Below are 14,581 nucleotides of genomic sequence, written 5' to 3' on the forward strand. Positions count from 1 at the left end.
TCCCAGGACCTTCTGCATTACCCCATTTTTATAGGCTAAGTCACTTTAATGTTGTTTTAATGCAGGTCCAGATTTTTTTTTCATTATTTGTTTATTTATGCAGGTTAACACAATGAAAAAAGCCAGGCAATGCTGTTGCCACTTGGCTCCCTTCCCTTGGCAGCTCTCTCACCTCAGCTCCTGCTCTGTGCTAACATTCTCCTGGCATGGATGGGGGAACTTGCTGTCCATCCATGCTGGTGATCCTGGGCAGTGTCAGAGCACAAAACCTCAGGAAGTTTCTCCATGAGCAGAGGCAGGCTGAGCAGAGGAGCATGGAATATCACCATGCCTGAGCCTACCTGCCAGCTGTACTGTGGGCTGAGCAGGTATGTCCCTGCACAACCCAAATTCCTGGGTTTTGACCTGAAATCTCACTTGAGATATTTCCCTTGGCATCGTGAGTTGTTGTGGCCTGGGGGATGTCCAGAAGTTTTTCACTGAGTGTAGACATTGCACAAAGTCTTTGTCCCTTCTGATTGAAGAGGCACATTCCAGGTTGCCTACTTAGGCAGGAATGCCACAAACCCCTGGTCTCTGTGTCCTGGGCACTTTCAGGTCTGGTTTCCACACACAGTGAGTCACAAAAGAAGGTGTCACATGTTCCTGGGTGCCATAACACCACCATGAGCTTTCTAATCAAGCATTGAGAAATATCCTTCTGCCTTGAGGGCTGCTTTTAGTGGCTAACATCTGGAAGACAGTGACCAATGCATTTTCCTTAGGATTGCATTTTGTCAGGTCCTGCTAATACCTGAATGTCCTGAGCTTAGACAATTGAAGGCCAGAATATAGCAAGAGTTTCCTCTCCTGGTCATATCCAAGAGCTTTTGGGGAAGAAAATATGAAGGAAAAAAATTCAGTTGGATGGGAGTACATTGTTTTCTATCATTAGAGAGATTATGAAGCATTTAATTTTGCTCTGCTGCAATTGGGAACCTTACTTCCCAAAATCAAGACTGTACAGAGATGTCTCAGGTGACAGCAGAGTGATCAGAAAGGACTTCTTTGGGATTTAGATCTTGAAGGTCTCCAAGCAGGAAGAAGATGACTCCACAACAGGATGGGGCCAGGTACTGGAGGATCTGCAGGGCCATTGTTTGATCCAGTCCTGTGTTGCTGCCACTTAAATAATTTCACTTCTATTCATACTCTTCTGTTTCCAGCTATTCCTCTTTTTATTTGTTGACTCCTGTTTTTGCAGATGTTTTTGGCTGTGCATGTTTAGCTCCCTATTTTTCAGTGCTATTCTTCTGAGTTCCTATATGTAGCAGGTCTTCTTCTGGACTGTACATCTGGATATCAGACCCAGGTAATGCTGTTTCATCAGCAAAGTACAAGGACTCTGGCACTTCCAATTAATAATGCTAATGAGATTTGTTAATTTTTAATAGATTACATGAGTGCATTTTGCTAAACATGTTCTTGTGGCTCCACTCCACAAGTGCAGTTCAGAAACTCTTTCACACTCTGCCAAGGGGAAAACGAGGAATGCAATTGCAGATGCCACATTCTCTTCAGGGTAGATCTAGGAAAAAAACAAGGAGCAAAGAAGAATGTAACTAGTACATTTTCAAAGTAAACATAGACCCAGGTCCTAAATGATGGCCTTTCCTTGCCACCAGCCTCTGGCCAAGGTGGGGGTAAGGAGCAATTGCTGGAATAGGGGTCATGGTGCGGCTCTTCTCCCTGTACACTGTGCTGGGTTTTGAGGGTGTTTTGTCCCTTCACCCCGTCAAAAGTTTGCAGACATGTGGAGAGACTTTTGGGGTAGTACTGGAGGCTGGAGGGCCAGGGTGTGCTTACTGGCTGCCTCTCGGAACTCACTGCCTCATATACCCCAAACAGCAATCTGGTTACACCCCTGGTGTGGGACTGAGATGGAGCTTCCTCACATCTGGATCCCCCCCCCAAATAAATTTACTGCTGCCTTCCAGAGAGCACTGATCCTAGGGGAACTTTCTCCCCCATCAGTCCTGGGTCTGTGGTGGTAGCTGTGGCCTCTGGGTCGCTGGTGAACATGTGCTGCAGGCCATGGGGCATCTGTGGCACACCAGCAGCCGAGAGGTGGCAAACAGGCACGTGGGGAAAAAGTCTTGGTTTGCAAATCAGCAACCCCAAACCTGATTCTTTTTGGGTTTCTGCCCAGGAAGTTGGTTTTGCCCCTTGCTGCTGAGCCATGCCAGGCTCTCTTGGCCATGTTGCCGACGGCGGCAGGGTGATGTTGAGCTGGAATTTTTCTTCGTCTTTTTTTTTTTCCAAATCCGTATTGCCAAGAGCCGCACCTCCTAAATTGCTGTGGAGGAGGAGGAAAAGCAGAGGCACAAGACCATGCACATGCTGCACATCCATCTCAGTGGTGTGTGCCAACAAAAGCACCATGGCCAGCCCTGGCTCAGCGCTTTAATTACACACCGGCGCGGCCGCACCTACGGCTGGGCTGTTGCAGCTCGTTGTGCAAGAAGACAACTGGCAAACCTGTTGGTGCTCCAGGATTTTAATGGTAATATGCCAGAGGGCAAAACCTCCCTGATGAGCTGAAACCATGCTTGGCTAGGTGTTTGGAAGAGTTTAAGGTGTTTTGGAGAAGGAGAATGTTGGGAATCTTGGCAGTGTCCATGCAGTGGTGTCTGTTGGTGCCATATAACCCAATGGATGGTTTCAGGTGTTGTCTTCAGGGAGGCAGAGGTGTGTTTGTAATATGAGCTGCTCACATGAGAAACCAGATAACTGCAGGCTGAGGTGAACAGAGCTTTTGGTATTCCAGCAGGAAATGTTTGGGATGAAATTGGTGTTTTTCTACATTTCAGGTGCAGACACCTGTGAGAGTGAAATGGTTAGTGCTGTAGAGAAGGAAAGATTTGGGAGCCAAGGACAGGCAGACTGGTCTGTGGAATCACAGGCTCTTTAGCTTCACCTTGTAATGAATGAGTCAACAGTTTGGGCTTGACTCAAAAATCTCTCCCTGTAAGAAATTCTGTCCTGTTTTGAGACAGCCAGTCTACTGCATCTCTTGGCAACTTCTTACAAGTTGCTCGATGCTTAAAACATTAATCAAAGCAACGCACTCTGGAGATTGTCGCTTTCAGTGGCAATGGTAGCATGTGCCTTCCTTAAAACAAACAGTCCTGCAGGAAAGATGCAGGCAGATGCTGGCAGATGCGGAAGCTTGCCAAGCTGCCCTACCTGTCTGTGACATTTCTACTTGGGTTTGCGCTCACTGGAAATGTGATCCTTTCTCTTCACTCCATTCCCTCAGTGTTTCCATCACCTGCAAAGCAGGGCCATCACTCCAGCAGCCCACTTGGCTGAACACACTGGGTTAGGCTTAATGGTTTCACCTGGGTCGGGATCCCCTCACACCCTTCATGGCTGCACTGGCAGAGCTATCATGTGCCAGGGGGAGGCAGTTTTCATGCCTGGCCATCCATTATGGCTCTGTTACTATATTGGGTCCATCGCTGGAACCATCTGCTGGGGCAGGCTTGGCAGGCAGGCAGCCCAGATGCCTGGCTGGGAGATGACATTCCCTGGCTCTGGGCTCTGGGCAGCAGCTGAGCCAGCCTGCAGCAGCAGGGCTCTTGGAGGTCATTTGCCAGACATTTGCTAGCAGCTCTTTGCTTAAGGCCATGTTGTCCTTTTTGGGGTGAAAAGGGATGTTTTGGTGGGCAGTGTTGGATTTGGCAGAGGAGAGCCTTTGTGCCAGTACTCTTCCTCCCGGCTCCTGCTGTGCCAGCTGCCGTGGGACATTTTATCCCAACTCAAACCAAACTTCCTCCCAGCCCAGCCCAGCCACATTTTATAGCTGTCCCCAAAGCCGATGTGGTTCAGCAAGACGAGCTTTCCAATGATTCCTGCTTGTGCAGAGTCAGTATGCCCAATTCCAGCCCTAATCCATGGGAAAATGCCGCTGCTTTATTCTGTGGATGCGGAGAGTGCGTGTCGTAGGGCTGGCGCTGGGTTTTGTCATCCACGCTGCGAGGCCATTGAGGCTGTTGCTGTCCTGGGAGCACAGCGCAGCAGCTTTGTGTTAGAGGGGCTTTGGTTACAAAAGATGCTTCCGGAGGGACCGGCTTGTGTGCGGCTGGAGACCTTTCACCAGCTGTGTGAGGATTCCGGGAATCGGCACGGCACGCTCGGCTTGCACGAGGACGGGGGGAGAGAAAAAAAAGCAGAGCTAATGATGGACTATTATTTTAAAGGGATTATCTAGTCCACAGCCCAGAGGACAAGAGGGACCAAAATGAGTGAAGATTGAATTTGTAATTAGTGCAGATTGTTGGCAATACCCCCTGGACTCTGATTATAAACAGAAACAGATTTTCCTAGTTTCCTGCCTTCCCCCAAAAGTCTTCACAGGCCGAAGGGCCACTTTGTGCTGAGAAACTGATGCCAGTGAATCGGTCAGAAATTGATCAGAGCTGGAGAGGTGGAGATGTTTAATGCAGAAGGCGGCTGGGTAGAGCAGAGGCAGGGGTGTAGCTTCTCTCAGGTTATTTTGCAGCATGAACACAAAGTTTTGGGTGGAAGTGGCCAAAATGGAGTATGTGAAAGGCTAGTTTATGTTACCCCACCAGCCATCCTGCAGCTTCATCCCTGATGCTGAGGCCCTTTCACTCCAGGAGCCTGTGGGAGCAGAGGTGCAGGGATGTGGAGGTGACCTGGTCTAGCCAGGGGTCCTAACTGAAGCTGGAAATCATAATGGAGCCCTCTCAACAACTGCCTGGTTAGGAACATTTGCTAATTTAGATTCCTAGATTTGTAATATGTTTATTATCGATAATATAAGCAGTGGGCAGAAACTGATGCACAGGAAGCTCCATTTGAATGTGAGGAAGAATTTCTTTACTGTGCAGTAACTGAGCACTGGACCAGGTTGCCCAGGAAGGGTGTGGAGTCTCCCTCACTGGAGACATTCAAGAAATGTCTGGACTCAATCCTTGTGCCATTTGCTCTGGGTTGAACCTGCTTGAGCAGGGAGTTTGGGCCAGATGACTCACTGTGTTCTCTTCCAACCTTATAAATTCTGCGATGTATATTTTTAATGTTGTTATTGCCTGGATCAGCTGACCGAGGTCTGTTAGAGGCTCATACTTTTTATTTTCTTTTCCTCTGATGTAGCAAAGGTCATTAGAAGTTAAGTGAAAGGGATTTGCAAGGGTTACAGCTCCATTATTAATACAAAATAAAAGATGTTTGGCTAAATCCATCACACCTAAAAATACAGTTGGCCACAAATAAGGAGTAGGATACAATGGAAGGAACAGTGAAAACAAACGGCACACCCAAGCACTAAACTTCTGAAGCAGTTAAACAAGGTGAGGAAAATAGCACTCTAATCTCTGATGACAAAAGGGTTTCTGTTCCTTTCTCTTTAATTTGGCCAGAAGGGAATAGCGAGAGGATCACCATCCCCATTTGGGTGAAATGCTGTGATTTAAAAAATTACCCTTACTCAAGCTGAGGTGAAATCCCGGAATTTGAAAATTTCCCACGCGAAGAATATGTTTGGAACACTCATTTTGGTACGTCCTGGCTGAACATTTCCAACGGGATTCAGCTGCTGCATTGAGACCGTGCAGGAACTCGAGTCTCATAAATTACATCTCAGAACAAGACTGTAAATGGGGCCATCAAAACCCTTTGTGCTGTTAAGGACCTTGCTGAAACACTCTTTTGTTTCAAATTTCTTTTCTAAAGGGAAGGCAAGAGTAGTTACTCAGTTCCTGGGGACTTTTTTAGTTTTACTAGGATGTCCAGTAAGAGAATATTCTGCCCCAAATACTCTCACGATCACTCGTCTGGGAGCATGTGGGTGCCTGATAGTGCTGTGACCCCACAGAGCATCTTTTAGGCTTCAGGAGCCTTTGTAATGTGTGGAAATACCTTACAAAACACACTAGGGCAGGTTGTGATCCAACACTGTGCCAGGTGAGGAGTCTTGTATCAAACAACCAACTGTTGATTGATTACAAGAAATAATCTGCTGTCATTTTATTAACTCCGAATCCCTTCACTTGTTTTCCAGAAATGAGCTTGGGAAAATAAGGTGGTGCAGGCAGGCTGCTCCCAAACTGCCCTGAAGCTGGAGCATGCCTCGTGCCAGAGGGACTTGTTCTTTCTGTGCTTGGAAAGTCTCCCAGCACATCCCTTTCAAGGTGGCACCTTTCTTCCCCTGCTCTTCCCGTGGGTGTGCAGCCCCAGAGAACAGCAGCAGATCTATACTACTTAGAAAGAAAAGCAGGAAAGCTGTGGGAAAGAGGAATTGCAGTATTTATAGGAATCTACTCCAGAATTCAGTTTACCAGGCGGATTCTGCTTGCACCTGGCCCTTTGTGTGGATGGCTAACTGCTCCCTTTTAGATATTTCTGACCCCTTTTGATGGCTTGGGATGACTCACTTGTCATGCTAACATCGTTCTGCTTTTGTTTTGCAGTGTTTGGGTATTTTTTTATTAAGAAATACTGCCTGTTTGCCTTGGCAGTGGTGCTCATTGGATTGATGTGGCATTTTTTAGATAGAGTGTTTATTCAGTCTCTTGGATTCTTTCTCAGGGGTGGGGTGGGATGATCCAAACGTTTCTAACATGCTAGTGATCCAGGAGGCTTGTAAAAGGCTTGAGCCAGGGTCTTTTCTGATGGAAATCATCAGTTTCCTCCAAAGGTCAGTCTCTGAGGGTAAGACAAACAGGCTTAACTGATTCCCATTTGGGTGACAAAGCTGGACCCCAGAAGGAGATGGCAGAAGGGGAGCAAGAGCCCCACTGCCTTGAAACAAGCATGGATGCACTCACTCAGTCCAGCTAATTGACAGGTTCAAATGCCCCAGGTAGATCTGGCTAATGGCATCTTAAACCACCTTTTTCTCGTTGTTCTTGGCCCTGAGATTTTCTGGTGTCTTGTCTTTCCATATTGTCTGTTTGGACTTCTTTATTCTTCCCTGACCCAGCAAGACAAGGGCAACCATGAGTTACTGCTCAGCAGGTCCCTCGCAGCCAGTGATGGGTTGCCATAAGATTTTCCCTCTGTTAATGTCATGCTCCACTGCCAGGACTATCAAAACTTTTATACTGGATGTTTTCCTGGATTGAAACCTACATGTGCTTCATCTCAAAATCTAGGTGTTGCAACACCAGCATGCCCAGAGTGCATGATCCATTCACATTCCTTCCTTTGATGAGGCGGACCAGGGATGGGAAGTGTTCTCAGTGCTGTAAGAAGCATATTTTGCACACTCTAAGATTGCAGGAATGCAGAGCTCCTCAGGTCCTACAGCCAGGAGGCTTTGGTGAGCAAGGCCTTCTGCTGACTCTGGGTTTGGGGAAGTGTGAAGTGTGTGCCAGGATGCATCCTTGTTGTGCCTGGGGAGCAGACACAATTTGCATTGCTAAACACCCCCTCCAATGCTCAGCTGATTTTCTTTGGGAGTAGCTCTCCAGTAAGGCACATCCCTTATCTCTTTTGTTTTCTTACTGGAGCACCTCACAGTTTTGATTTTTTGGCCTCTCTGAGCACAAGATTTGGTGTAGGGTTACAGAGACTGGTGAGTGCAGGACTGACGAGATGTTTCTAAGCTCTTGTGGTTCATCAAGCCCTATGATGCCTTTGACTGCACCCAGACCCAGCTGCCCTCAGCAGTGCTGCCCCCAGCACCACAATTTTTGGAAGAGCTGGTTGTGCTGTGTCAGAATGTTGACACACACCACCTTATTACTGATCACCTCTCTCCTTCTGCTTTCAGAGCTGGCGTATGACCTGGATATGGACGACATCTCTGCAAATAAGCAGCTTCTCAATCAGCAAAGCAAAGATGGTGCTGCAGTCCCCAGCAATGACCCTGGGAGTGCAGCCACCCACCCCAGTCCTGCTGCTGCCATCACCCTGGTCCTCCTGCTGCTGCTGGGCCACCAGCCATGAGCAGTGCTGGTGGCATCACTCCATGTCTCTCCATGCCTTTTTTTTTTTTTTTTTTTTTAGTGAGGAAGATAATTGGAACCTCTTCTGAAATATACGCACATTTCCAAAAACAGAACAAATTACCTGAGTCAGTTTCTCAAGACTCTTCACAGAAAAAAACCACCCAAATTAAAAAAGTGTTGGTTCATGGCAAAATAGTAAATATCTAACAGTGCTTTTTAAAGATAATCCTGTTTAATATAAGCAGGCTCATATTAAATTGGGTTCCTTGCAGTTTTTGAACACTGATGTCTCTTCCTTGGTTAAGGTGAAGACCATGTTTCATTTTGAGTTGTTCAAACATGCATGGAGTACAGAACACCTATGGTTTATGAAATGCTCTTGGCAAATATCATACCCCTGATCCTAGTTGACTTAATACAGATTTTTTCTGTAGTTCAAGTAGTTTTTGTACTTACTCCAAATTCAAGTCTCACCCCTGGGAATCTGGTCAGGACATATCAGAGAGCATGTGAAGACAGGGGAGAGAGATGCTCAGACAGGAGGAAAGATGCTGTGGAAGAGAACCTGTCATGCACTGGGATTGTGGTGGAGATGTGCTCTCCTGGGCACAAAGCCCACTTGCATCATGGCAAGCTGCAGGTGATTTTGCTGCTCACCTCCCAGCCTGAAGCCTTCAGTGCAGGTGGCTGATCCTCACCAGCATCCCCGTGGCATGTGCAACAACCTGGTTTCATTCTTCAGAAGTGAAGCACCTCCTTTCCCACGGGAAACCTGCAAAAACACAGTTCCAGCCAAAGGACAGACAAATGGGGATATACACGCTGTGCTTTGCAGGGTGAACAATCGCTGTCCAATGTGTTGTGCTGTGAAAGGGGAAAAGAAAAGGATTTACAGGAGCCTGAGGCAGATGAGACTCTTACTCATGTGTTTCTTTGCATGTTACTTACGTAAGCTATCACTAAAATAAAGATTGGTTGCTCTATAAGTGGTGCCCTGGAAGTGTGTGAGACAATAGCCTGTGTTCTACTGGAGTGGGAAGCCTGGGAACACCAACTGTGCCCAGCTCAGGGACACGAGGGAAAGACTTGGCTTGGTCTGATTGAATGACTGGGCTTGGTTTCTGGCCAAGATGGTTGCATATTTCTGGTTAAGAACTGCCTTTACTAGAGTGTTTATATCTGCAGTATCTTAAGCTGCAGCATGTGCACATAGGTGTACATACACCCCCTCACACACACATGCATGCTTCAAATATTTGTGTGCATCAGGCCTCTTTTACAGCAGCTTTATGTTTAGGAGAAAGGAGATTATTCCAAACCATGCAGTCAGATGGTTTGGAGAGTGGAAACTTTACTGAGTCTACGTGGTGGGGCTGACCTGTCTGACTGATTTGAAGCCTTGGAATTGTGTGAAGTGCTTTGGGTTTGTGGCAGGAGAGATGATTGTTCCCCCACTCCTCTGCATGGAGATGGTGACTCCCAGTTTACCACTCCTGATGCAAAGGAGCAGCACTGGGCTAACCCATGGCACGACCTGATGGGTAATTGTTAGAGATCTGTCCTCTGGGTTTCAGAATCCTCATGTCCCATCCACACCAGGGTGAGTGCTGGGGGTGTTGGGGCAGTGCTGGTGACATCTGGTATTCCTGCAAGGGCTGATTTTTTTCCATCCATGCACTGTCAGGTGGTTTTGTATTTTGCATGGTTTTGTATTTTTTATTTCACATGTCCACAAACCAACCTGCTATCCTCTCTGTCTCTTGGGACTGTGCTTGACCCTGGGTCAGAGGGGTCCTGGTGCATGGTGTGGTGCTGGCAGAGGCATTTCTTCACCTTCCTGCTGCTCAGCTCTTGTTCTGGCCCAGCTCTTTGCATCATCTCAGCTCTCTGTGCTGCAACTGGCTGAGCCCATGAGCCTCTGCTCCACCAAAGGGAATATTTTATCAGCGCCACTAGAATTTGAATCGCTTCTTCCCTTCTGATCATTTTCCTTTCATCCCCCGGGAGCGCTGAGGGTGGAAGTGGGCTGCTGGGTTTGTTCAGAGATGATGTGCTGCCTCTGCCTCGCCAGGTATCGCTGGTACCAGTGCAGGGACACCATCTCCTCTAATATTATGTCAGAAATATTCTGTGTGCTGCTGCTTCCTTAGATAAGCAGTAGGACAGGAGGATGACAGCAGTCTTTCTGTACAAGCCCAGTGTGTCTTCTCTCTGAGGAACTGGCTGTGCCTTGCTCTGTCTCACAAAGCCTGATGAGTTCTCCCTCTTGCATCTCCCCAGCACGATGCTGATGCTTCTCAGCAGAAGACCCCTCTGAGGCACGCTGAGCCTGGTTTCCCTTTGCTGTTTAGCAAAGCTATGCTTGCTGGAGATTTTGTTATGATCAGAGATCATAAAAAACAGCCTTTGAGCCCATTACCTGCCAAGTTTCTAAAATAACAGATTATCATTTGAATAAGCAGCTGTTGAGTTTCTGTTGAGTTTTCCCCTGCCCTGGGTTTGTGCACATGTTTTAAGTGGGAGTTTGCAAGGAATGCCCTGGCCACCGAGGTGGAATAGAGCTGATATTAAGTTTTGGGCAGTGTTTCATTCCCATCACAAAAAATAAGGATTTTTTTTTCCCGTTTGTTTCTCTACACCACTTCTGTGTACTGTGACCTGCTTTGCTGTGGGATGGGGCCCCTCCACCAGGAGATGGTCACTGTTACCTCCCCTCTGTATGTGCACCTGGAACTCCAAACCTTGTCCCAAGGTTTGACTGCTAATACATGGTTGAGATTATTTCAATTTTTTTCATTATTGATATTATCATATATTATTAATGAGTATACATATCCTATATATGATAATATGTTTATATGAGTCTAGGAGCAGGGGGCCTTGAGCTGGTGGCAGGTGCCAGGGCTGCAGCTCAGCTGTGCACACAGCACCACGATAGCACCGTGATGTGACTTCGGCACGAGTAGTGGCCAATTCTGGCCAGCAAAGTGTGTCACTAGAGTAAATACTTGGGGTTTTAGCTGAATAGAGGGGTTTATGGCATGAAGGTGCTTCCGTGAAAAAAATACCAAACAATGGAAAAACTTATTTTCAGATAAGTTTTAGCTTTGTGATGAAACCCAAGGCCAGTCCTGAGCTGTCACTGACTCCAGTCCCCATGTTTCCCTGTGCAGAGCCACGGACTCCTTGGTGCAGCTGCCAGCACTGTGTCCCCATAGTGCCTCATGGGCTTGGGACCTTGTGCTGCTACCAGATAAAGGCCTGACAACCTTGGGAATGTTTCCCATCTCAGGTGGTTGAGCCCTCACTCCGGCCAGTTAACCTGGATGCTTCCTGGCCAGTTCTGCAGCTCCTTTAAGCTCCACTGGCAGCAGCTGGGGTGGCAGGACCCTGCTGGCCCCGTGCACATCCCACATGTGGGCAGGACTGAGCAGCATCACCCCTCATGTATTCTGCAAAATAAAAAACTGCATTAAAGGTGAAACTGCATTCCCTGGAGGGGTTTGCAAGCAGCCTTAAAGAGGTAACGAAGCCGACACCTTTCCCTGTGTCTGAGGGTGGTGATGAGATGCAAACATGTGCTTAGCATGTGTAATGTATTTCTGCTAACCACGCATCAAATTATAATTTAAAACCAAAATATTTTTGTTGGATGGGAAGTTCCAGTTCATTAATCAATTGACTAATAGTTTAGTGCTGGAATGGTAAAATCTAACACACTGAACAGCTGCTAGAAACAGCTGGTGCTTACGGCTCATGCTGTTTGGGGAAGTGAAATCTAGAGTGTCTCAGTTTCATTTTGCAGGGAGCTTTTCAGAATTCCTCATTCATCTCCATGAGCAAAGCCCTCAAGCCCTCTGGAGCACGGGCCTAACAAGGATCCAGGGCTGGATGCACTGGGGCTTCCAATTGAAACAAAATGCCCCTTGCATGGAGGATGCAGAGAGCACCATCAGAGAAACCTGGCAGCTGGACATGGGTACGTTCCTACGGATCTGCAGAAGGGGGACACGTGGAATCCTATCCTGTCAGGGAATTTGATTTGCCTTTCAGTCCAAACCAGTGCATGCTGAGCTATGGGCACAGCAAAGGAGATGCCACCAACCAAAAGTGCACTTCCCAGCTGCTCCTCTGCCTTGGAGGGTGGCCTGCTGGTGCACAGCTCAGGGTCCTGGTGGGGTGGCACACTGGGGGCTGCAGTGCAGGGAGGGAGGAGGTGGCTCTTGCACAGCCTCCTCCTGCTCTGCCTTGTTGGCAGCTGTTGGTCCACGGTGAGATGGGTGGGAGGAGAGGGCAAGGGAGCAGAGAGACAAGCAGGCTGCAGCAGGGACCACACGTGGGATGTTGCATACATCTCTAAAGTAAAATATATGAAACCACACACACACTTAAAATGCTTCAAATGGCCAGGTGTGCTTCTGAGATGCCTCTTTCCCATGCTGGAGCACACAGCCCAGTGGTGGGACTGGCCAAGCCCACCAGCCTGCCCTGCAGGCTCTCCATCTCACCTAAGCTACAGCAGCCCAGAAACATCCTTTGGTTCCCAAACACGTGGATGCCTTGGTGGGAATTTCCTTGACCTTTCCAGCAGCACTGCAGCTTAATGATTGACAAGTGCTGCTAAAACTTTACCCGATCACACCCCCTAGAAGCAGGTGTCCATTCCCAGAAACCCGGAGATTTTTAAGTTTGAGCTCCATAGCTGGACACTTGCAAAATCACAAATTCTCCCACCATGTTATTTGTTCCCTTAGCAAGGAGTTACATATGGAGGTACTGGGGGAATGAAATCTGCAGGCAGAAGGGAATGGGGTGAAACTATGACATTGGAGAATCCTTAGTGTGGGAATTTGGGATTTCTCTTTGGGACATAATGAAGGCCCCTATATGAAGGGAAAGGGTGGGTTTTGCTCAGCTCCAGCCTGTGGCTTGCTCATGGGAGACCTCCCTAAGGAGTAAAAATCAGAGGAAAAAAGCAACCCAAACCCACAAACAACCCCCTAAATAGTCTTGTCACAATGTTACTAAGGGCATTCCCTGGAGATGAGGTAACTGAAATTTTGGCATAGGAAGATTAAGCATTGTGGCATGTTTATACAATCAGCAAATTTACTGCCTTCAAAAAAAGTCCCAGAAAAGCAGTGGGTATTAATCAAATATCATTTATTTTGTCAGACATTGTATCCCTTTGAAAATAAACATCTTGGTGTTGTTTTTCTGAGAGTGTGCTAGGATCTGAAGTACACGGCCATGCCTTGAGGCTGCAAAGTGACACGTCCCACAGTCCTTCCTGACAGGTAAGGCCATTCCCTGCAAAGCTCTCATGTCTAGCTCCTGGTGAGGCTTCCAAGGAACCAAGTGCCAGCACTGCAGCCCAAAAGGTTTGGAAAGGGGAAAACACTCTTGCTGGAATGTGGTTTTTCCTCCTGGACAGTGTGTGGTAGGGCAGGAGCTGGTGCTGGTACCCAAGAGCACTTTGTGGGGAAGGAAGGGCCCCAATAGAGATTGTCCAGTGTTATTTCAGATGCTCCTTGGTGGCCACAGGGAAAAGGACGTCTTCTCCCAAGTGATCCAGCACATCACCAGTGTTGAAAACCAGATTTTTCATAGCAGAAGTACAGATTTAGCCTCAACCTCCCAGTTTACTTGCTGTAGGAGCCCAGCAGAGACCTCAGTAACTTCTTGCAATGAGACAACACATTTGGGGATTCTGCTATTTGTTTTTGTTTGCTTTCACTGTCTTCTCTGCTATTATTATTTTAGTGTGCAAAGATGCTGCACATCCGGAAAGGAAATCACTGCTGGATGACAGCAGCACAACCACCCTTCACTCCAGCTCTCTGCAGGCAAATCACTAGAAAGAAGTGGAAAGCCTGCCTGTAACAGCCTGTATTCCTTCAGTGTCATATTATATTACCATCCACCACGTTAGCAATTGGGAAAATAAACACGGGCTGGATAGCAAAGCAAGAGGCTGTTTAATTACAGATGTGAAGAAGAATGACGTTTGTGTACATTCCACCCAGAAGTGGATTAAAGTGGTGACCTTTCCTGTGGTGTGAAACGGGTTTGCTGCGGAGCACAGGCATCCCGTGTCACTTCAAGATCTGCCAGACATTTTGTTGCCCCTGTTGTTTATGGTTAACATTGGACGATGTCTCTTGAATCTGAATCTCAGCAGCTGACAGAGTTTTCTGAGAACTTGTCATCTGGACTCCATCTAGCAAAATTCCTGGTATTGGGTGTATTTGTTCCCATTTGATGGAAAAACAAAGTTTTATGGAAAAAAAAAAAAAAAAAAAAAGGGAGAGAATGGTGGCATTAGTGACTCATGATGTTGAGCTGAAACTTGTGGAACAATGCAGGATTTGGCCCAGGGTCCAAGATCTGTGGTGTAAGTTACTGCTATTGCCTGTCACCGTGTGTGGGATAAACATTTCCTGAATGTGGTAACCAGCATGGACACTTTGCCATGGCAGTGCCACACAGGCATCAGGAATGGCATTGCTGTGCTTAGCTTCCTGTGACCACCACGTCAGAGGAGGGGAATACTATTTCCAACCCACTAAAGTACCAGAATCTTTTTTTCTTGAATCATTCTAGCAGGGTCCTTGCTCCAGATT

The 14,581-nt window shown here is 47.3% G+C and overlaps 1 protein-coding gene across 1 annotated transcript in view; it reads left to right on the forward strand.

Annotated features, from left to right (window-relative positions):
* Nucleotides 1–8,944, forward strand: part of GPC3 (glypican 3) — a 133,099-nt gene extending 124,155 nt beyond the window's left edge. The window contains exon 7 of the mRNA XM_066338539.1: nt 7,781–8,944. Within this exon, the coding sequence (XP_066194636.1) occupies nt 7,781–7,956 (176 nt within the window). The 3' untranslated portion in view covers nt 7,957–8,944. The remainder of the gene's footprint in view (nt 1–7,780) is intronic.
* Nucleotides 8,945–14,581: the final 5,637 nt, after the last annotated feature.

This window comes from Sylvia atricapilla, chromosome Z, assembly GCF_009819655.1.
Source record: "Sylvia atricapilla isolate bSylAtr1 chromosome Z, bSylAtr1.pri, whole genome shotgun sequence".
NCBI lineage: Eukaryota > Metazoa > Chordata > Aves > Passeriformes > Sylviidae > Sylvia > Sylvia atricapilla.